Source organism: Ochlerotatus camptorhynchus, unplaced genomic scaffold, assembly GCF_037179485.1.
Source record: "Ochlerotatus camptorhynchus isolate MF236.1 unplaced genomic scaffold, CSIRO-AGI_Acam_v1.1 ptg000425l, whole genome shotgun sequence".
NCBI lineage: Eukaryota > Metazoa > Arthropoda > Insecta > Diptera > Culicidae > Ochlerotatus > Ochlerotatus camptorhynchus.
The window spans coordinates 95,646-120,495 of NW_027040911.1; the positions used below are offsets into that span (position 1 = coordinate 95,646).

Consider the following 24,850-nt stretch of genomic DNA (forward strand, 5'->3'; position numbering starts at 1 on the left):
ACGATGATACTTGACGTTGTTCGCCAAGCTCTTCGACTCCAATCTGCTCTTGTAGTAGCCAGTATCCATCGGAATAGTCGAACGTTTCGCCTCCTCCAAATCGTAGACCTTGGCAATCTTCCGGATGAAAGATGCTTGGTTGATTGAGTAAACTCCATCCGCTCCTCGTTTCACACTGATCCCAAGAAAATGACGGATTACTCCCAAGGAAGTGATGTTGAACTTCTTCCGTAACTGCTACTCAACCTTGCGGATCTCCTCCTGCAGACGACAAACGACGATCATGTCGTCCACGTATAAGAGCAGGTACATTCGCTCTCCGTTCCTCAGATCCTTGATGAACAAGCAGGCATCCGAGGTAGACTGTTGGAACCCAATGCTAATGAGGAAATCCTTTATAGTATGGTTCCAAACCCGAGCGGCCTGCTTCAGGCCATAGATGCTCCGGTTTAGCTTGCAGACCCAGTCCTTCTTTCCGGGAACTTCGAAACCGGGGGGCTGAGTCATGCAAATCTCCTCCTTCAACTGGCCGTAGAGGTAAGCACACTTAACGTCAATATGCCTCACCTCCATCTTCTTGCTGCTGCTGCATAGCCAGTAGTACCCGGAATGTTTGTTGCATCGCAACCGGCGCGAACATTTCCTCGAAGTCACGCCCGAATCGCTGAGAATAGCCTTGCGCTACAACCCTGGCCTTGAAGCGCACAACTTGACCATCCGAATCCTCCTTCTTCTTAAACACCCATCGACTACCAACGGGTTCGCGCCCCGCAGGAAGCTTCACCAACGCCCAGGTATCATTTTCTTCCAGGGAATGCATCTCCTCCTTCATCGCTGTCAGCCATTTCTTCTTGTCAACGGAAGCCATCGCTTGCTCGTACGTCGTCGGTTCTTCACTGCAGTAGGTAGCTAGGCTAACCTCACCTACTGCATAGTCGTTCAGCCGCTGCGGAAGAACACCCCGCGTGCTTCGTTGCGATCGGCGCAGGCCACTAGCTTCTCCTCCTGTGGCTTCACCGTCCGTATCTCCCGCTGAATCGCTTTGCTCATCTGATCCGGAATAGAAAGATTCATCGCCGTCTTCGTTATCTTCTTCATCCTCATCCGGGACCACTTCCGGAATCAAATCCTCTTCGGTTCGGCCGATCACGACTTCAACATCCTTTGAGCCGCAATCTCCTTCTGAACGGATCTCCGCTCCCAGTTCAAGAAAGTGAGCGTCTCTGCTAATAGTCACCCGTCGAGTCTCCAAATCGAGGAACCGATACGCCTTGGCTTGGCTACAGTAGCCAATGAAAATCATCTTCTTGGCCTTGCTCTCCAGCTTTCCCCTCTTCTCGCTTGGGATGTGGACATAGGCCTCGCATCCGAAAACTTTCAGATCCCGCATCACTGGCTTACGTCCGAACCAGCGTTCGAACGGCGTCCGGTCGACGGAACGGGATGGCAGCCGATTCTGGAGAAACGTCGCTGTCGACACTGCCTCACCCCAGAATTCCTTCAGAAGGTTGGCATCGATAAGCATACACAATGCCATTTCTTGGAGGTAACGATTTCTTCGTTCGGCTACCCCATTCTGCTGAGGGGAGTATGGGGTAGTGTACTCAGCTTTAATGCCTTCCTCAGCGAAAAAACTTCGGAGCTCGTTGTTTACGAACTCGCCACCGTTGTCTGACCTTATCACCTTCGGTTTCCGGTCGAATTGGTTCTTAACCATATTCACAAATTCCTTGATCTTCCCAGGCACATCAGACTTATTTGCCAGAAGATAGACCGTAGCATATCGACTATAGTCGTCGATTAATGTGAGGAAGTATACGTATACGCCACCCCAGTGCTTGAACGGACCGCACACGTCTGAATGCACTAGCTCGAGTATTTCCGTTGCACGCCTCTGCGCTACCTTCGGGAACAACTGCCGGTGCAGCTTGCCTTCAAGGCAACACTCGCACACCAGCTTTATCCCGCAATCAACCACCTTCATCTGGGTGCCGAGCTCCTTTTTGTTGATCAGGTCCACCACGTCGTAGTCCCTGTGGCCAAAACGACGATGCCACGTATGCTGGCAGAAATCGGTATGCCGAGCAGTAGCAGCAACCATAGACCTCGCAGAACTCACAAATACATCCCATCGCACAGGTCGGCGACGGCCACCGTATGGCCCTTGGTATTTCGGTTTCGACATCCGTGTGAATCGAACACAACAGAAATATTCTTAGCTACTAGCTTACTTACTGACAACAGGCTAGCTTCCAGCTCTGGAACGAACAGGACACCTTGTACCTTCACCTCTTGATCCTTTCCGTTGCCGTTCACGCACAGCAGCATCCCGTTGCCGACGCCTGCAGCAACTGTCTTCTTCCCGTTCGCAAGAGTAACATTGACATGCACGTCTTCCACCAGCTCCGAGAAAAATCTCCTGTCGCCTGTCATATGCTGCGACGCGCCGCTATCGACGAACCAGTAGCTCTTCAAACCGTTTGCAAAACAGCACTTCACCTCCTCGGCATCGGTGGTTCGACCTGCACTCGCCCAGAATAGTAGGGGTGCACCGGAATCCTGTGCTTGCTTCGCCTTTGGTCCATTGGAACTCCTGCTGCTTCCTGATGCTTGCTGCTTCTGGTTATCCGGCTCGCCTTTCAGTGAAGCCAGATACTTCCGGCAGTTTTTGCGATAATGGCCGGGCTTATTACAATGGAAGCAAACCTTTTCCGCAGACTTAGATTTCGCCATCGTCTTCAGTGCCATGCTGTCATCGGAGCTGCGACCACGATCCATCCGCTTCTGGTATTCGTCTCGAAGCTTTGACTTCACCAGCTCCATCGTAATATCCTGGTCGGGGCGACTCTCGAGTGCAGTCACCAGGCCATTGTACGTTTCCGGAAGGCTTCTCAAAACCATGGCCACTTTCATCTCCTGCTCGAGCTCCAAACCAGCCGCCTGCAACCGATCAAAAAGCTCCTCGACGTCCAGCAGGTGCGATTCCATATCGCCTCCTTCGTGCAAATTCTTGTTGCATAACATTTTGAGCAACGAAATCCGTGACGTCACAGTAACCTTTTCGTGGTGCGTTTTCAACGCATTCCACATCGCACGCGCACTCGTTGCATTTTTGAGCAACCCTAGCTTATTGTCTTCGATGGTGAGACCCATGGTAGCTTTGGCTTTGACTCGCGATTTTATTGTACTTAAATGAATTGCGTTTTATTTGTAACTGATCGATAGCAAAAACAAAGAGATAGAATAGGGTTACCAACTCTGTGACATCGCACTATATGCCCTGTGGGAACAAGGCGGTTCAACACTTTCTACATCCACTAGACACTTCTACTTATTTTAATCCTTGCCTTCACTAGATGTTCTATATTTGGCCGTGTGATCGGTAACGCAGTTGAGATCAGATAGAATCCAATTGAACAGCCGTGTACTTTTACGAACTTCCGTTCGATAAGTTTATTATGTCAGAATTCGTGTCCCATTATATACACTCGGAATAGTGTTTCCAGTGGCATAAACTCTACCTACCCGTTGTCATTCGACATTCCTCGTCTGACGTTTCTCACCGGTTCGAGTCCAGAGACTAGGAACGCGATTCGCTCGTGTGAAAATAGTAATTTTAATGGGGTGGTGCAGGACATTATTTTCACTTATTTTTTTTCAGGTAGATATAAGTAAAGCATTTCCTCCCAACTCTGAGAAATGAGCTAAACCTACAACAAATTGAAACAGCACTTCTCAATGCTAAATATTCCCTGCAAATATTCTACATTGTTTGACATCATCTTGGAAAACCCCTCTTCAATCTTCCAAATTCTTATAGTAATCTGATTAAAATTCGATTTGTATCATCCCAGCAGGCCTGGGTCCAATCCAAGTCGGCGCCGCCGGAATGTTCTGAAGGATAACATCTCTGATCACGCCTTCCTTCGGGAAGGGGGAAATAAGCCGTTGGTCCGCGGTTCATGAGTTGATGGGTCGATAGGTAGCATTGGTGCTCAGCACGAAAAACAAGATCGACGGAAAAGAAATCAACGAAAAAAACTCGATTTGGAAAAATTTTCTTCAGCTACCATGGCGCCTAAGCGCAAAAGAAAAGGGCAATCTCTTGATCCCCGTTCTGTTGAATTATTTTCAACAATCAATTTGATGTGCTCATGTATAATGAGAATGATTCATCATCCAGGCAAAATTCAAATAATCTTTCCCGGTTGAATGCCAAGAAGTACAAGGTCCCCCCTATTGTGGTAACCACTGCCGATTTCCATGCTCTTCGCACGGAACTTTTGAACTTCGTTAAATTCAAGTTTTCATTTCAAATTGGCCGTCGCGGGGAATGCCGATTATTGGCTGAAACCTTGGATGAATTGAAACGTCTTCTCCAGTATTTTACTGAGAAGCAACCAGGGATTGGGTGCTACTCTATTTTCTGCGAGTAAAACACACGCTATTTGGAGACAGCACTTTCATTTCCAAAGAGATTTTTAAATCGTGCGGCACATTTAATTCTTCTTGTGCTGTAGATCTGCCGCTCCAACGGTGTTAAGTCTTCTTTTCTTTCTCTTTTGCCTCTCTGAGTAGCACTGTACGACGTCTAGGTACGGTAGGAACCTACTGGTGTATTTTCAAGCTGAATTTCACAACCACGACCATGAATGATTGTCGTCTCATATGGGGTAGCTTTCATGCGCCTTTAGCCTCCTTGTTGCACAATCGAAGACAAACGACGGCAGTGCTGAGTATTGTCATTGTCATTGACAGACTTTCGCACAGTCTCATTCATTTTTCGGTACTAGCAAAGATTAACCTACTAACCAAAAGTGTAATGTCGTGCATTCTGTGTCACAGCATTGTTATTCAAGCAGTTGAGGACGTAGATGTATGTTCACTTGAACGGCTTCACGTAATTGTTTTTCTCAAGTCATTTAATTTCGTTAGAAATTTAGTTAATAACAAAATCTACACATGTTCGTCACTGACAGCATTGTCACATCGGTAGTGAAGCGTATTGGGACCTTCACACCGGTAAGAAGCTCGATCTAGGTCCAGGCCTATCCCACAGCATCGAGACGTACTTTGGTTGGACATTCTGCGGTTCAACTTCTCAAGATTCGTCTAACTCGATGGTATGCCAAATGTCTAGCACTGATGCACTGCTGGATGCCACTCTCCAAAAGTTTTGGGAGATTGAGACGATTCTGAACCAAAATCCGTTCATTCCGCTACCGAGAAGGCCTGTGAAGAACTCTACGTGGCAACCACAACCCGAGATCAAACTGGGCGATACGTAGTTCGCCTACCGAAAACGGACAACCCGGAAGTCGTTTTGGGAAATTCGGAATACATTGCCGAACGCCGATTCGTCAGTTTGGAACGCCGACTCGAGTGTTATCTCAGCACCAAATCCGATTACCACCAATTCATGGAGCCACCAATGTCTGATCAGTCGTTCAAGATGATTTACTGTCGCTCGTCATGCGGTTTTGCTTCTACCTCAACGGTGACGTCGAGAAGATGTACGGTCAGATGCTTCTCCACAAGACATACCGACCGTACCACAGAATCAAATGGCGCAAGGATTCATCCGAATCGATAGCTACCTACGAGTTGCAGACCGTGACCTACGGCACTGCATCTTCCCCCGCTGTGGAACCAGAACTTATACGTCGATGACTTTCTGTCAGGTGCCGATGATGTCGAGTCAGCCATCCGAATTCGACGTGAAGTATCAGTGATGTTCGATCCTGCTGGAATCCCGATGAAGAAGTGGGCTTCAAACTCCGTCGAAGTCCTTGGAGACATTCTACCAGAAGATCGATCAATCCAACCGTGGCAATCCGTCAGCACTCTCGGTCTAATCTGGGACCCCGGAACTGACATCTTTTGGTTCAAGGTGCAGTTACCTCTTCCGGCTGCTGTTCTAAGCAAGCGTAGGATCATGTTCTGCGTGGCTCAAATTTTCGATCCGTTGGGACTTGTGGGCCCCACTGTTACGAAAGCATAGCTCTTCATGCAATGTCTCTGGGCGTTGAAATCCTATGATAACGAAGGCTATGATTGGGAACCAACCTTTGCCTCCAAAACTGCAACAAGAGTGGAAAGAGTCCCTCGATTTGCTTCCATCACTGGCACAGTCAGTATCGAGCTCCATTTCTTCGCTGATGCGTCAGACAACGCCTACGGGACGTGTTGCTATGTTCATGCCCAATCTATCCACGAAGTATCGGTGAAACTACTGGTCTCCAAGTTCAAGGTTTCGCCCCTAGCAGCACGCCATACGATAGCCAGATTGGAGTTAGGCGTAGCTCATCTTTCCACGCAGTTGTGCAAGAAAGTCACTTCGTCGTTGAAAACGATTCCACCTGCTTTCTTCTGGTCGGACTCGACCACCGTGATACAGTGGCTCCGATCATCACCTGGACGTTGGAAAACGTTTGTAGACAACCGTGTGAGCCAAATTTAATCTGCTACCCCCCTCGATAAGTGGAACCACGTAGAACAGATTTAAGAATGTCGCAAGGTTCTCATCGTAGCGATGACAACCATCCAAAGCACAATCCACGAAGATTTATTTTCCAAATAGTCCAGCTTTTCCAAGCTTCGCCGTACGGTCGCATGGTGGTTGCAATTTCTTCAAGCTCTTCGTGGCCGTGCAATGTTTGGTTGTTCGAATGCAAGCAATCCAGGTGTGCCCAAAAAGTCAACTGAATCATGTCAGCCACTCAACTCCAACGAACTCCACTCGGCTGACCGAGTCCTCTGTCGACTAGCGCAGCTGGAGAACTTCCAAGAAGAGCGGAACGGTCGTATTGCTCGTATAAACGTAACGAAATCGAGTCTGTTGAAGTGGTTGAAGCCCTACGTAGATGAAATCGGATTGATTTGCGTCGGATGACGCCAAGCATGAACTGTCACAAAAAGTTACTTCACGCTGGCCCGCAATTGATGCTGGTTACCGTCCGAAAGAAATTTGAGATTCTGGGCGGACGAAACCTCATCAGACGCACGTACCATCAATGCATCACTTGCTTCCGTATCAAGCCGAAATTATTTCAGCAAACTGTAGCAGATCTACCAGCATCCCGTGTCACTCCAACGGGTCTTTTCTCCGCCTGTGGCGTAGAGTACTGTGGGCCGTACTATGTCAAATCGGCAATCCGGAAGCGAGGTCCAACAAAGGTGTATGTGAAAATTTTCATCTTTCCACACGATCCGTCCACATTGTGCTCGTGAGCGATTTCGTCACCGCACGGCGTCGCTTAATAGCTCGAAGGGGGAAGACTACCGAGCTTCACACGCATTGCATCGATTGTATCAAATGCTGAAACCACATTCTTTCCTCGTGCGCAAACCACAAGATCCAGTGGAAGTTCATCCCGCCACGCGCACCTCATTTTGGAGACCTCTGGGAGGGTGCGGTGAAGTCCGCCAAGACCTACCTTCTCAAGGAAATTGGAAATACTAGTCTTGCCTACGACGACATGCTCACCTTACCAGTCCAGGTAGAGATGCGCCTCAATTCGCGACCATTAACGCCACTGTCGTTGGAACCATCGGATCTGGAAACCCTAACATCTGGTCACTTCCTGGTTTGGTTCAACCTCCAATCCGTGGGTCAACATTCCGGAAAACCGGCTCAACCATTGGAAACAAACTCTGGATCTTTCGCAGTTTAAGATGATGGCATTTGGAACAACTCTCCCAGATTGGCATACCATACTTAATAACAGGTAGGATTAGTTATCTATAGACAGTAAGCTTATTTTTCAGGGATAAGGTGGACTTCCTGTTGATAAGCGGATATAGTGATCTTATCAAGATGTTGCAAGTGGTGTTAGTTTTATCAATGTACTCCCTGAAAAGAAGCTTGCTGTCTAGGGTTAGTCCGAAGTACACAACCTCTTTGGACCATTCCACCACTGAGCCGTTCAAGCAGATCTCATTATTTTCAGACGGAACAAGTCTTGGTGATCGGAAATGTGGAAAGATGATGACCTGGATCTTCACTGCGTTTATACGGATCTTTCAGTTGTTGAAATATGCAAACAGGACATCCAAGCCTCTCTGAAGTTTGGCAGTAGGAGCTCCGATGACCCTTCCATTGTAGACGGTGGATGTTTCATCTGCAAACAAAGAAAACATTCCACCACAGACAAACAGACGTAACTCTTTGAAAAAGTTTTTCTTGAAAACATAGCATCTCAAAACATAGGACCTCAGTAACGACATCTCTCGGGCTTCTCGCGGAAAACAATCTTGCTTGCTAACTCGCAAACAATATTGCATGAAAGTTCAATAGAATGTATAGAAACGTCAAAGTGATCCGATGCCAGCGCTACGGCGAGTAGTTCGCGGAATTGATAATATTCAAATCAACCGTTAAATGCGTGGACGAAGATACACAATGAAGAGTTACGTCTGTTTGTCTGTGATTCCACGATCTGGGAGAGCCGGAATGTCGGAGGTAAACAAGTTGAAGAGGATGGGCCCAAGGATACTTCCTCGCGGAATGCCCGCGCCAATGTTGAAGGCATCAGAAGTGATGCCATTGAGAGAGACTTGGAATGTCCTGTCTGAAAGGTGATTTTAGATGATCTTCACAAGGAAGATTGTAAGACCGTATCGTTGTATTTTGTACACGAGCCCATCATTCCAGACATTGTCGACCGCCTTTTCAACGTCCAACAATGCCATGGCAGATGTTTTAGATACATACTTGTTCCTTCTGAGAATATTGCTTACTCGAGTCAGTTGGTGAATAGTCGACCGACCTTATCGAAAACCAAACTGCTCCTCAAGTAAGATATTATTTTCGTCGGCAGATGTTAGAAGACGCCAGTATATCGATTTTTCAAGTAGCTTCGATAACCCTGAGAGAAGGTTGAAGGAGAGGAAGGATCTTTCCCAGGTTTACGGATGAGTATGACTTTAGCTAACTTCCAGTACGAGGGGAAGTAGCCAAGCCTAAGGCACTGCTTGAAAAAAACAGTGCCAGGTAATCATAGAATCTAGAACTCATATGTTTGAGCTTTAGACTCAAGATATTATCGAAACCTGGGGCCTTCATGGTTTTGGGAGATTTGATATAGGCCAACAGTTCGTCAGCTGAAATCTCTAATGTTGGGGAAGTTGTTAGGAATGAAATGGAGGTTGACTGCATTTTCAGCAACAGCAGCCTCATGTGGACTAATCATGTTTTGTCCGAGATACTGGGAGTTGACGAAGTTTTGGCCAATCACAGCAGCCTTCTCAACAGGAGTTATCAGAAGAACCATTGAATCATCGGGACGATTCAGTGGAACCAGAGGTAGAATGGGTCTGGGCTTATTTGTTAAGATTCTGGTTTGCTTTCAGAAAGGCTTTGCACAATCTCCATCATCCTGGCCTGAATCATCTTTGTTAATAGATTACAATTGGTCTTCAAGTTAGGCAGACCAGAACACTGGTACAGCCTACGAATGGTGTTACGGAGTCTAATGAGGTCTTTAGTAGAGCTGTCAAGATTCAGAGTGTTACTCACCTGCCTGGATACTGGCACGTGTTGTTCTCTGGCCCGGGAAATCGCCTCCTCGGCGGTATGTAGACACCGGTTAACGTCTTCGGACGTCTCCGGTTGGACATCGTAGTCGATGGAAGTGTCGACGCAGTGTTGATATTGAACCCAGTTGACACGATGGTAGTTGCACCGAGAAGCTTCGAATCAGTTCACCGAGGAACCAACTTCGGCCACCACGGGATAGTGGTCCGAGCTGAGTTCTTGGTAGACAACCGGTTGTGAGATGTGGACCATGTTGCTGATGTAGATGTCGATAGTGGCGTGAGCACTGGACCGGCTCAACCGGGTGGAACTGTCCGGACTCAAGATGTTATAGTGCGCTTCCTGCAGAACGTTGTTCCGGATGGTGCCATTTTTATTGCGTCGATTGTTATCCCAAGCTTGATGTTCTGCTGCCGACCCATCCCTAATGTTAACTTGTTTGGGGCAATAAGCCGCAACGATGGTTATGGGACTGACAGGAGTAGGAATTTCCACCCCTACGGCTGCGATCAGCACTTCAGAGGTCATACTCTATGACGAAAAGACCCAGAGTGTAAATCTTGTCGTAACGGGTTTTGCAACTGCGCAAACCTGTGGCAAGCTGGGTGAATACGGGGATCAGTTGCTCCGCTGTAAACAGAGCATCTGTGTTTTCGTTCGGTGGTGGTGCATCATCGTGACGCCTTGATAGTCCTGGAGGGCGGGTGGTACTGCGGGATGCAGCCGCATACGTTTGACGACTCGAATTTGACGAAGGATTGGGCACTGCAGCGGTTAACGAGATCGAGGCAGCAGCAGCAGCAGCCAGTCGGTTGTTGAGTGGGAGTGGCGGAAGCACCAGAATCCAGTGATGGAAAAGTTCGCGAAAACTCACTATGACTCGCGAACTTTTCCCTTGGTGAACTTCGTGAAATATCGCGAACTTTTCCAACACTGCCAGAATCAGACACCATTGGCCAATGGCAGAGCAGTTCTGCCCATTGTTTTCCGCTGCCCTTCTGTGGCCTGGTTGGTTACTTGTGGAAGTCGTTTTGCGGATTGCGACGAACTTTGCTCGTTTCGGGCAGCTCTTGTTTGTGGCCCGGTGTGCGCCGGAGCTGTGTTTTTTGCCACATTTGTTTCAGCGACTGGCTATGTGGAAATTTTTGGTTCCATTCCCGATCAGTAAACAGTTCGTGCAATGAGCGACGTCACGATGTACTGGCTTGTACAATTGTGCAGATCCTTCATGCACGTTGAGTTGTTTTCGAGGTGGACCAGATACAGCTGATCACGATACTCATTAGTGGCGTCATGACGAGCCATTTTGAAAATTTGGACCAGTTTTAGGCCGTTTGCCTTCAATTCATCCGACAGTGTGTGGGTATCTATGTCAGGGAGGCCACGCAGCACCACCTTGAGCGGCTTTGTTGGCTTCGAGATTGTGGGAGAAATATTCCACCTTCAGTTTGTCCATCATGGCTTGAACCGCCTTGTAGTGTTTCATCGCCGGGACCATCAGCTTGTAGCCCTTCGTGCACAAACGGATGGTAATTTGGAGACCTTTACCAATGTAATAGTCTATAATCTCCCGCAAGCCATCCGGGAATCCCTTTACGAAAAACGGCGAAAGTGTCTCCTTCCTTTCCACCTTCGGTTCATCGCCATTTTCCAATACGGCGTAACGGTTGTTCGCCAGCAGTTTCTTCGATGCCAACTGAGCGGTCTGAGTTGTAGTCGCGTCACCACGCGGTGGTTTCCCCAGGCTAAGGCCGTGCGATGCTTCACCAAACACCACGAAAGACAGAACGCGAACACTAAATATAGCAACGAACTTTCAGAACAACTCGAGAGATTGAACTAAGAGCGAACTGAACTGCTTGACGGTCAAGCAGAGAATCATGAATACGCTCGGTATGCGTTATGCCGCGGATACACTTGCATGACAAACTATGAACATGATCATTATTAGTATAATAATTATCAGCACTATACAACAACTATACACAAACTATACAAGTGTGACCATGGATGTGCTCATAATTTATTATACAAATAATGCTCAAGCTCATAGTTTGTCATCCAAGTATCCGCTGCATTACTGGCAGATTTATACTAGCAATGGGAAAATAAATAGGCATAGTGAAAATTTTCAAGGAAGGAGGCCTGAGATCAAACTCACGACCTTCTGCTCAGTAAGCAGAAACGGTAACCACTAAACTACCGAGCCCGTCTAGGTTGTTATGGTAATCTGCAGCTACAAAAAACGAGGTTTCGTGCCAGTATGAGGAAGGACAGTTGTGGTTCTACTACACATAAATAAATACACAAGTAAAGGATAAATTTCAAGAATTTCCCGGTAGCAGTTAAAAAAACTTCTGGAGAAAGTCTGGAGAAAACTCACAGATGATTTCGAAAGAATCTTCCACAGGAAATCCAAACCACATCTGAGGGAAGTCAAAAGAAACCTCCAGGAGAAGTTGGATGAATCTTCCGGTGGAAGTCATAAGAAACATCTTAATAAAACGTGTCATGTAATTTTAAATGCTCCGAGACTGAAAAGTTCGTTACTCGACGAAAAGTACGTTTGATTGAGTTGAATTTAGCGTCTGTTATGTCTCAAATTTATGTCAAAACTGACGCTCGTATATGTCACTCTCAAAGCACTTAAATTTACATGAATTTTTCTAAGTGTGTAGAAGGCACATTCAGGGAAGTCAGAAAAAAACTTCCTAGCAAGTCTGAGTAATCTTTCAAATGAAATCGAAAAAAAACTTCCGGAGATAGTTACATAGCTTTTCCTCATCTTATTCGCATTTTAAGCTTATTTCTTATCGTTCTCAGTGTTCTATAGATGCACTTCCAACCCGAAAAATTCCTAGACCGGACCGGGAATCGAACCCAGCAACCACCAGCATGGTACTAACCTTTGTTTAGTCACGTTAACACATTCCAGGTCATTTGTATGATCTCCATCACATCACTAAACATAACCACGAGCAATGACGAGGAACTGCATCCCAAACCCCATGATAAACAAGGAGCGGATGCATCCAACGAAACTTTTAAGCGCAAAAGAATCATTTCCAACATAGGAGAAAATTCGGTAAGATCCATTGCAATATTTTATGATTCTTCAATACTGTACAAATATTTACATATTACACACAACTACATATAGTAGCTCGGAGCATTTGGTACGGTATGTCCACGCATCCTTCCACCCTTGTAGGTCCAAGAAATGTTTCCATTCATGTCCAAGAATCATCTTTGCGGCAAATACAACGCAGTAGGCCTGGCCGTATTGATGTTTATATCATATCTAAGATATGCTGTTAACGTTAATTAGACAAGAAAAATGATTAGATCTCATCTAACTTATTATTTCCCAGGATGTGATGAATGTAAGAATGGCTCCTTAGACGCAATGACATCGTATGGCAAACATCAAAAAAAGTATATGGCCATGATCGCAAGATATTCTAAGCTGTGACCAAATTCCATATATTATAGCATTACGAACTCCATTACCGACCCTATTTCTGAAATTACCGGATAAATAATGTAAAGTAAAATCATTCTAATAAATTTAAGTCCGACTTTCCACGAAATGTTGTAACAATTTCCATTTCAATAAAACATTGGCCCTGATTCACACCTACCTTGAAATATATCCTATCGTGCACGTATACCAAATTGAATGACACGTGAGAAACTTGCAGCCAGCTCACTCAAGTGTCACCCCTGAAGAGTTTGTTCCGAGTGAAGGATGAAAGCTGCGATGGGACCATTCAACCAAACACTACTTTTAGAGACTAGCATTTCCCTTGCACTGCCGAAGGCAATCCTTGATCACGCGAATGTCAGCCCTCAACGGACGGTCCGAAAAGATCAAGTTCATCAATGATCATCACGTCATTGCTGTATCTTGATCCGGTCAATTGTCAACCTCCGACCCACCATAAAGCTTCATTAACGAGTCCCTCCAATTTAGCCCAAAAACAATACAAGATCACACCGCAATGTCGTCGGAGATCGTCACCTAACCGTAACTGGCGCTCATTATGCTGCATGCACCGCATTGACAAAATTTCACGTCGTTCGATCGCCGTGACATTCGGATACAACGGGGTGGAGAGGGAGTCTTTTTACCACCACCAACCACGCGCTGCCAGTCCGTCTAACGGTCGGTCAGGTGCATGCTGCGTGTAGCTGCTTTGAAGCTCTTCATTTGGGGAGTTCCATCTCCGTTCGCGCCACTGCCCAGCGTTAGTTCCGATTCAAATCTCGACGTGTACGCGTAACCTACAGAAACTGCTGTGTGAACCTTTGAAGGGTAGATAGAAGAAAAGACGGTGGCTGTGTCTGTCTGAATAGTAAATTGTGTGTTTTTTTTTTGGTGGTGTGATTTCGCAAGTGAAGCACGGCCTATACCTACAGCAACTGGTGGAAGTTGTGCTAATTGTTTGCTTGCGAAGAATACCTGCGAAATCTTCCAGTGATGGATGTTATCTGAATAAAAGAAAAAAAAAAGGTTCGGCAAATCAAAGAAAGATGGAAGCCTACCTGAAGAACTACACTGCTGCAGAGAAGATAGCCAACGTGTTCAATGTTCTTTCGCCGGTGACGACGGTGATTCTTGTGGTGATGATCTGCGCCATCATGACCTATAAGAAGAAACGAGCTCGACTGGTGTATCACATCAATCGGATTCCTGGCCCAATTATGCTGCCCATAGTTGGGAACGGATTGCACGTTACGCTGGGCTGCAAAGATGGTGAGTCGCCCCTTCGCATTGACGGATGATGGGATGGAAAATGCAAACCAAATTACAATCATGATGTCGAAATTCTATGCAATCTTGGGCGGGGGCAAAGCGAACGGGGTGTAATGCGGTACAGTGAATGCGTTGTTTGCGCGGGTGTAGCAAAGGAGGGTCATTGTTAGGGTTACCATATATTAGTAGACTGATGCAAAATTTGAAATTTTTGCTCCATAGTGCTCAAACGGTTTCAAATTGGGCCCTGATTAGCCTCCCAAAATTTGAACTCATTTAGTGAGAAACTGACTTGGCACAAACCATTTGAAGCTCATATGGGAATTACTATAGAGAAACGATAATTTCGGTTCACATCGATCTCAAAATTCACCAGTTCATTCTACTTTAGAAAATGATGGCTTAGCTTGTTGAAAGTTTTCTCAGCTACAACTTTGTTGTATCACTTTTCGATCAAATGTAAGGAACAAAAGTTATAAATGATTCAAGTCACTAATGTCTTATGATTATGCTCAATCAACTGTTCAGCAGGCAACATTGGTGTTTATGGCGCGTAGAATAGAGGACAAAAATCATGGCTACTATGTCACACTGCAGAATACAGTGTTGCCCACAAAACAGTTGCTTGATCATGCCATAAGATTATCAATCTCTTAAATAATTAATAACTATTTAATTTGATGTTTGGCTGAAAACCAATATTGCGCAAAGTTGTAGCTGATAAAAATTCCCATAAGACTAGCAATAGAATTTGTTAACAGAACAATATGTAAAAAGGCTAGAAGACAATGGACAACAAGTTTTGTTTTCCCATAGTAATTTCCATATAAACTTCAAATGGTTTGTGCCAAGTCAGTTTCTTATCAAATAAGTTTAAACTTTCGGAGGCTAATCAGGACCCGATTTGAAACTGTTTGAACACTGTGGAGCGAAAATTTCAAATTTTGCATCAGTCTAATATGTCCTACTTTTTCATGGACATGTCCTACTTTTTCAATCATTTTTCTACATCCTCCTTTTACCCGAAAATGTCCTCCTTTTCAATCCTTGCATTTTTTCCAGTATCATATTCATAAAATTGTTTTCAAAAAGCGTTGTTTGCAGAGCTTATTGGTTTAATTATGTCGCAACCTCATCTTATATAGCAAATGCCATTCGATGGAGGAACTAGGAGTATACTACAGCTGTCAACCCCCCTACGTTTAGGCTGCGATCCATTTGGTGAATTTTAACTTATATTTGAAAGATGGAAAATTTTCAAATAAACCAGCTATTCTACCAGACTTATTTCAGACAAATCAGGAATCAATTTTGACAAACAATTTATCGAAAATCGGAGATTAACAACAGAGGGATTTTCGAACATGTTAATTTATTTTCGAAGTCTCAGTAAAAATTCATCAAATGGAACACAGTTCTAGGCTGTGTTCCATTTTTCTGAATTTTTACATAAATTTGACATTTCGAAAATAAATTATAATGTTCAAAAATCTCTCTGTTGTTGATCGTGTGATTTTCGAGGTGTTTGTCAAAATTGATTCCTGGTCTGCCAGAAATAAGTCTGGTACAATAGCAGGTTTATTCGAAAATTTAATATCTGTAAAATTTAAGATAAAATTTACCAAATGGAACACAGCCACACAGATTGAATCCAACATGTGTTTGATTTTGACGTTCTGGTTCTATGGAATTTTAGGTATTTCAAGCATAACTATTCAAATCAACGTATCTGATTTTGTAAACAATCACTTCAATCAACGATTTGTGGAAACTGCAAGCTCCATGTTGGTTTCAATCAGCGATGACATGTATCCTGATTTTTGAAGATGATAAAAGTTAGGATGGTTTTAAGGCTGTAAAGCTGTAGTTTTCATGCAAATCTGCTAGACTAGATCATTTCCAAGTATCAAAAAAGAATTATGAAAGCTAGTTTGATGTATTTTTCAGAAGTATAACGAGAAAGTTATGAACAATGTCAATTGAACCTTTGCAAATCATGAATTTTGTGATAGCGCACATATTATTAAAACGTTTGATAAAAACTAATTGTCCTCCTTTAATGTTAAGAAAAGGAATCATTGTCCTCCTCACATTACAGACTATATCACGTAATCAAGGCTGTCTTGCAATGAGCACTCATACAAAGGATTTCCACTAGATGTATGAAACTAGATGTATGAGTGCTCATTGCCAGGCAGCGTATATCACGTGATATACGCTGTAATGTGAACGGGGTATTAATCTCCACAGCTCAAATAAAATGTGCTCCTTTTCAAGTTTTTGATATGGTAGCCCTAGTCATTGTTGTTTCAATTTACGACCAATTCAAGATATTTACTTGAACCAGCAGCAAGACTTTCTTCCATCTGGTACCGTAAAACGGGGGGAAGTTGATCCCTTTTTTACCGATAAACCTAAATATTTTTCCAGCAATTTGGAAGGCACACAAACTAAAACCTCTCTAAGCTTGATGCTTTTCTGCTTAAATGCTTTTCTAATGTGTAGATGTAGGTTTAGGTTTGCATGTTTAGTTGATTTTTCAGAATTAAAATAAAATTTAAATGCAAAATTTCAACTCTGGGGTGATGTTGATCATGTAGGTTTTTATGCAAAAGAAGGCATTTATACTTGATGTGTGTTTACTGAAGAAGAACCAGGTGATAAAATGTCTACAAAAGTTGTAGTTTGCGATAAAACAACATATTTTATAGAAATTTTTTAAAGTACTCCTAAATATAGGCAATTCATATTAGTTTTCACATTAAATTGTATGATATTAACACTTCAAATACGATGCCTCCAAAAAGCGTGTAACGGCAAGTTTGGGGCCTCCTGTAGCTCAGTCGGTAAAGGCACAGCTACAAAGTAAGATCATGCTGGAGGTGGCTGGGTTCGATTCCCGGTCCGGTCTAGGAATTTTTCGGGTTGGAAAATTTCTCGACTTGCCTGGGCATAGAAGTATGATTGTACTTGCCACACAATCATACCAATGCAAAAATGGTACAGGCATCGAAAGCTCTCAATTAATAACTGTGGAGGTGTATCTAGAACACTAAGCTAAGAGCACGCAATAAGCTAATATGCGATATGCAATAAGCTTGAAATGCGAAAAAGAAGAAGAAGGCAAGTTTGCAATGGCACTACTTAGCCATTTCTTGATGAATTTTAAAAAAAAAATGGTATCTCTAGAATTCCTAGGGTCTCTGGTTATTTTGAACGTAAAAATATTGGAATTAGGGTCGGCTACTGTTTTTAAAAGCGAAAAGAGTCGTTACACGTTTATTTAAGGGTGTGTTAATGGGTTTTGCAAGTGGCTTAAGGGCTATAATTTAGACTAATGGTGAAGACAACAAATCAAGAAGACTGGCAACTCTTCCATTTTCTTATACGAACGCTATGAGTCAGGTACAATCGCGTCATCTGCCGCTCAAAGGTAAATGCTTCGAACGAATTTGTTAGCAAAAATTACATCCTCAGAAGAAGGGTTTGTGTATTTCTAGATAGAGCTAGAATTAGGGCGTAACAGCCTTTGTAAACAATGACTTCTCTCGTTGATTTCTCGGAATTCAAGGCACGCCTACACAAACCAATATATCCATTGGGTAGGAGAAGTCTTCCTCTACTCGATGGTGATGTTGATTTGCCAGAGAGAGCCATGACTTCCGAGAAATCATCGAGAGAAGTCATTGTTTACAAAAGCTGTTACGCCCTAATTCCAGCTCTATCTAGATTTGCTCATTTTTGTATGCGTTACTTCCCCCTTCACTCAAGCGCAGCGCTATAGTATCTGTCGCTTGGATTCTGGCAAAGTTGCCAGTCTTCTTGATTTGTTGTCTTCGCTAATGGGCACAAATGTTAATAATTAGCTAGAATACAGCTTTTAATGCGGCGGCAGCGAATAATTCGCCGCGTTTTAAATGCATGGCGGCTTACGGAAGCGCTCAAACCAACGCGGCAAGTTGACGCTGTTCACGCGCTTTTGCGTTCGCTTTCAATTCGCTGTCTGCAGCGTTTTTGCCGCCGAAGAAGCGCGGTCGAAGTGATTTTCAGGTGATAAAAAATGAAAAAACGGAAACCTTAATAGAATTGGTTCAAAACTATTTTTTTTTTTCAAAGATGTCTGAACTTGTAAATCTAATTTACTGCTCCCTGAAATTTTACCAAGATATCAGACTATCATTAGAATTTCTACAATATTCCACTCTACAAAACTCCCTGAATACCCCCAAATTCTCCAAATTCTGGTAGAGCTTCTATGTAGTCCCAGGAAATTCTACAAATCCCTTGCACTACTTGGAATTCGCTCAACTTTGTACAAGTTGGGTCGGTAAACTGCTATAAACTCACTGCCCTTCAAAGAAGCTTCCGGAGGAGAAATCTAACGTATTTGTGAGGACAGTTGACCACCCACGATTTGTACAATTGCCTATGCTATGCTAAATCTAAGGAATATGTTAGTAGAACTACATTTAATTATAAGGAGAATTTAGAAACTGTAAGTTGAATTCCAAGAGAAGGAGAAAATCCAAAGAGATTTTAGAAATAAATTGAATTCAAAGGTGAGTTCCGGAGAAGCATTAAGCCGAACTAAAGATTTTATCCTGAGAAAATTCATCTGAAATATCGGGAGAATACTAAGAGTGAACTCAATAGACTGTCCGAGAGTTCAAAATTCTTCGAGAAAATCGAAAGGGATACCAGCATACTCAGAAATTATCGTAAACACCCAAGACAGCAGTATGATAATTCTTCTGGAAATCATCAACAGCTCAATACGCCACAGGTATGAAGTTCTTCACATTTCCCTGAAGTTCTACGAATTTTTTTGATATTCTATGAACTTCTTTGAGCTTGCACAAGCTCCTCGGAAGACATGTTTTTCAATCTTTAACTTGAATTTCAACAACTTTCCTGAAGTTCTGTGAGCTTCCCTTATGTTTTGCAAATTTCTCTGATGATCTATCAACATTTCTGAAGTTCTGTGAACCTCTTTGAAATTTTGCAAAGTTTTTGATAATCTACGAATTTTCCTGAACATTTATCTGAAGATATACAAACTTTCTTTGATGTTGTGCAAATTTCTCTGAAGTTCTGCTAACTTCCCGGATGTTCTGTCTATGAAATTTCCCGAAGATCAGCAAATTTTTCTGATGACATGCATTCCAAGGGAAGTTAATTTTTGTAATTTTTTCTAAAGATTGACAAACTTTCTTCAAGTTTCCATGAACTTCCATGATCACCAGTGGTGAGAAATCTGTAAAACTGTAAACAAATATTACTAAAATGAAGGAAATTTCCAAAATACTTCAACGCATTATCCTCTACTTTTAAAAACACTAACAAAAGCGCCTCTTCTTCATTCGACGACGAATTCATTGCTCACGATCGCTACAACGCTGCGAAAAAACTGCCGCTCCGGTGTGAGAACCCTCGCGAATTTCGCTACCGCGGTTAACGCTGTTTTATTCGCTACCGCTGCCGCAGCGTAAAAACCGCACCAGTTTGGGGGGACCTTCATGGATGGACCACTTTTACAGATCTTCCGGAGAACGGCCCCATGGCCATGCGGGCCCATGCTTATGTTACGATCCCAAATTATTTCATATAACAGAGTTCCACCTGTTTTTGAAAAAAAAAATCGTGGAACTGTCGGATCAGTTTTATGGATTGACCACTTATACGGATGTTCCGGATCTTCCAGATGACGGTCCCATGACCATCCAGGTCCATGATTATGTCATGACCTCAAATTCTTTCTTATAACACAGTCAGGCATGGAAAATCATTTGCATTCATTTCGTGCATTCATTTACATTCATTTGCCTCTAACTTTTTTCTTAAACAGCATTCCGCAAAATGATGAATAGAGCTTTTGTAGGTTTTGTTATTAGCTACAACTTTTGTTAACAAGTCAAATCCGTTTCTCTTATGCATGGCGAACCAGAGCGAACAGAAGCCACTACTGTTTTTCAGTGAATGTATTTTACATTCACTGAAAAACAGTAACAAGTTCTGCCCACTCTAGTTCGTGATGCATAAGAGATACAGATTTGAGTTATGAGCAAAAGTTGTAGCTAATAACAAAACCTACAAAAGCTCTCTACATTATTTTGCGGAATGCTATTGATGAAAAAAGTTAAAGGCAAATGAATGTAAATGAATGTATGAAATGAATGCAAATGATTTTCCATGCCTGAACACAGTTCCAAATTCTTTCGAAAAAACCGTGGAGCTCTAGGATTAGTTTTGTGGATTAACCATTTTTAAGGATGTTCCAGATCTTCCGGAGGTCCGATGGCGTTCTAGGTACATGTTTATGTTACAACTCCCAATTAATTTATATATAACAGTGTCAAGTATTTTCGAAAAACCACAGAGCTCTAGGATTAGTTTCATAGATTGATTACTTTTACGGATGTTCCGGATCTTCCAAAGGACGGTTAATGGCCATCTGGGTCCATGTTTATGTTACGACCCCCAATTCTATCTTATATCACAGTTCCTAATGTTAAAAAAACACGGAGCTCTAGGATCAGTTTTGTGGATTGTGTACTTTTACGGATGTTCCGGATCTTCCGGAGGACGGTCTAATGACCATCAGGGTCCATGTTTATGCCACGACCCCAAATTCATTCTATCATCACAGTTCCTAGTGTTTTTCAAAAACTGCGCAGCTCTAGGATCAGTTGCATGAATTGACCAGTTTTACGAATGTTCCGGATCAGGTCGATGTTTATGACACGACCCAATTTTTTTCTTATCTTACCACAGTTCCTAATGTTTTCGAAAAAAAAACACGGAGCTCTAGGATCAGGTTCGTGGATTGACCACTTTTACGGATGTTCCGAATCATTCGAGGGCTGCTCCGTTGTCTCCTGGATCCATATGCAGGATCCATGACTGTATTCTGGCTAATTATGAACATTTGTGTTCAATAATCTAAATTATAGATCTTAAGCCACTTGTAAAACCCATAATCACACCTTTGAAAAAACGTGTAGCGACCCCTTTTCACTTTTTAAAAAAGTAGACAACCCTATTTTCAATCTTTTTATGATCAGAATAATCTACAGACCCTAGGAATTCCACAGGTACCACACTTTTCAAAATGCATCTATCTAAAATCTTTTAACGAAATCAGATATCAGATTCGGAATCTGCGCCTTAAGGGGGTATTCCCGATCTTTTTTTTTCAAAAAATCAAATTTTTTTTTCACGTTTTTTTGTACTTTAGACTATATACTTTCATCCCCCCAAGCCGTTTTCCGATCAGCGAATTCGGTGTCCAGGCATAGCTGACTAATGGTAAGAACCCCCAAATGGTTTTAACTAAAGTCAAAACTTTAAACGCGTTTTTCTCGAAACCACATTTTTTTTATCGGGCGAAGATTTTTCTCAGAAACTATAAGAGATATTGACTTGAATCTGTGCGCATTTTGTTCCTTATTAAATTCTTTGGAGCTTCTCCCACTTTCAGCCAAAAATATTAACATTCAACATTGTTTGAAGCACCTTAAAGCTGCAAAAAAGCGGGCTAAAAATCGCCTGTTTTTTCATATGGCCGCCATTTTGTTAATTTGCAAGATTTTTTGCTGCCAACGGGAGAAGCTCCAGAGAATCTTATGCAGATTATTAATTTCATCACGAAATCTGTTTCAGATGAAGCCGTTCCAGAGAAAAGTCTTCGCCCGTCCAGGCGTTTGCGGCGAACAGGGGTCTGTTTGCCGCCATTTTGTGACGTCAATAATGTCTTTTTTTATGTCGAAAAAAATTTATTTGTAAACTTTAATGTTCAATAAACAAGAATCCCAAAGAGTTAGGCGCATTACTATTCATTTTCCTTGAAAAAAAATAATTGAAAAACAGGCCGAAAAAAGGCAAAAGATTGGGAATACCTCCTTAAGTTAAGTAAAATAATTAATTTCGTCGAACACAGCCACATAATAAATGCTGCTTATAATCAGATTTTGAGGAACAGTTAAAAGCTGCATATTTAATCACTTGAAATGGGGCTGTGTCATTTAACCGAAGGACGTTTCGCCGAATGGGTCATTACACCAAATTTTAATCATGATTCACTATACAATTGAAAAGAATTTTAAACGCATTTAAATAATAGATATTCCCATGTAAAGCTACTCAAAAGAACTGCTCATGTTTAAAGAAAGCATTCATATAAATCAAAAATATTAATTTTTAAAACAACTCTAAAATCAGCACAACTTGAAAGAACTGGTCATGTTTAAAATGACGAAACATTTCTAAAAATCAAAAATATATAATATATGATTTTTTTTGAAATCAGTACTAGGGTAACTGATGATGGTTGGACCTATTTAGGCCGGTTTCACACGACGTCAACATTCATGTCGTATTTTTTTATGAATTCAACATATAATTATGAAAAATGCGTGATTAGGGGAAAGATCTACCTTTCTTGTTTCTAATAATAACATAAAAAGTTAAATATTATGAACAAATGATTTTATAAAACGTTTTTGTTCATCAAAGAACTATGATGTTGGTTGGACCTATACTGATCTTGGTTGGACCTAAAAAATGATGATGGTTGGACCTATTTTTGCAAATGCTAGTTTAGCCCATATTTGTTCAAAAACTTTGTTTAGAGCTTATTGGTATCATGAAAAAACCCTTTTTATACAGTTTTTATGAATTTACTATTTAAAAAAAATCAAGAAATTTGAGTTCAACTTCGTTTTTAAAAAAGTTTACTTTCCACGCATTAGCTATTCATCATGGCTCATTTTCTCGGAAATCATTGACCCGATTTGGATTTTTTTTTAACGTCAAACTATAGGTATTGTGGTCCCATTGAAAGCTATCAAATATTTTTGGAATCGGTCAACTGGATCCGGAGATATGGCCGGAACAAGTTACAGGGTATATGGATCATGGACCTAATTTTGATATGGAAGGAATAAAACCTATCATGCGACACTTCACATTACTTCCAAATTCTATAACAAGAACAATAACAAAATTGAGTGCCTTGGACCACATTGGCCACTTCCGGGCATGTTCTGGGTGCCCCCGGGGAATTAAGGGGCTTAAAATGACCGAATATCAAAACTTAATTCCGGTTTTATAGTTCGTTTTCTCCTAGGAGTTTTTTTTTCGGAAATAGGTTTCAGTTAACAATTTTTAGTTTGATAACATTTTATTTCAAGTTAATTCACACACAGAAGGTGTATGAGAAGTGCTTAATGTAAATTCATATTAACAGATTCTTTCGGCGCTTTCGTGGTAGTTCAGAAATCGGTGGTTACCCTTTCAGCCAACCTGACGATGGAATTCCTCCTTTAAATTTACGCCCAACTAGTGACGCAAGGTCTTTAGCAGCTTCCAAGATCTTTTTGGTCGTCTTGGGACTGCCAGAAGCAGCGCATATACAAACCCAGACTGGTTCTCCAAATCAACACTCAACACTATTTCCCTTCCATATTTCTTGCCGTGGCTTCCCATAATTTTTGCGTGAAGTGTCGTTTTCGGAATATTGTACCTTTTCTGTGCCTGGTACGCGGTAAGTGATTTATTTCTTACTAAAAGAACAGCCTCTTGAAGATTTTCGACCGTATAACTCTTTTATTTAGCCATTTTTTCAATCGAAGAAACTGATCACTCAGCCAAAACGAAATCGAATTTCAAATCAGCTGCGCGTAGGATGTAGACAAACCGAAGCGCACCTAGCGGCCGTCTTAGGAAACACATAGGTCCAACCATCATCATGCATAGGGCCAACCATGATCATATTTATCTTTTCGAATTTCGTCAATTATTCAAACATTTTAGTGAAACCAATGGATAAATGGCATACTAAAGTGTTGTTTACACCTTAAAGCAGTATTTTACGGTATGAAAATAAAAATAAATGTGAAAAGTATTCCTTTTTTGTATGTTTGAAAGTAAGGCATAATGACGAGCTAATGCGTGGAAAGTGAACTGTTTTGAAAACTCATTGAAACTCAATTGTTTTGATGTTTTTTCAATAAAACACCCATGCAAATTGAAGAAAATAAGTTTTTTATAATAGTAAAGTGATCTTTGAAAAAAAAAATAGCGAAGATTGACTAAACTAGCGATTGAAAAAATAGGTCCAACCATCATCAGTTTTTGGATAGGTCCAACCAGAATCAATTACCCTACTCAAAAGAATTGCTCATGTTCAAAAGAAGGAAACATTACATTTGAATGCCAGGGTGAAAAAATCGAATCTTTATCTTTTTCGAGACTGAGCTTTGAGAAAAGTTCAGAACCGTAGAAAATGGCTTGCTCTTCGGCGAAATGACCCATTCGGTGAAATGACCTTCGGCGAATCGTCTTTCGGTGAAATGTCCCGCTCCCAATGAAATATTCAACAAATTATTTCACAACAATATAATAGGCTTGTTGATAATCGAAATAAGAACAGTGTAGTGATCAATTTTACTCACTTCACCGCGGTTTACAGGCACCGCAGAATTTTAAAATTTTGGATTTTCTGGATATCTTAGAATTGAGAAAAATTTTCGATTTCCGAAAGCTCTGTAAATCAACCATGC

At 42.2% G+C, this 24,850-nt stretch overlaps 1 protein-coding gene across 1 annotated transcript in view; it reads left to right on the plus strand.

The window, feature by feature from the left end:
• Nucleotides 1-14,067: 14,067 nt before the first annotated feature.
• The window catches only part of LOC135711203 (cytochrome P450 4c3-like), a 57,617-nt gene continuing 46,834 nt past the window's right edge, over nt 14,068-24,850 (plus strand). The window contains exon 1 of the mRNA XM_065233984.1: nt 14,068-14,291. Coding sequence (XP_065090056.1) covers nt 14,069-14,291 — 223 coding nt within the window. The 5' untranslated portion in view covers nt 14,068. The remainder of the gene's footprint in view (nt 14,292-24,850) is intronic.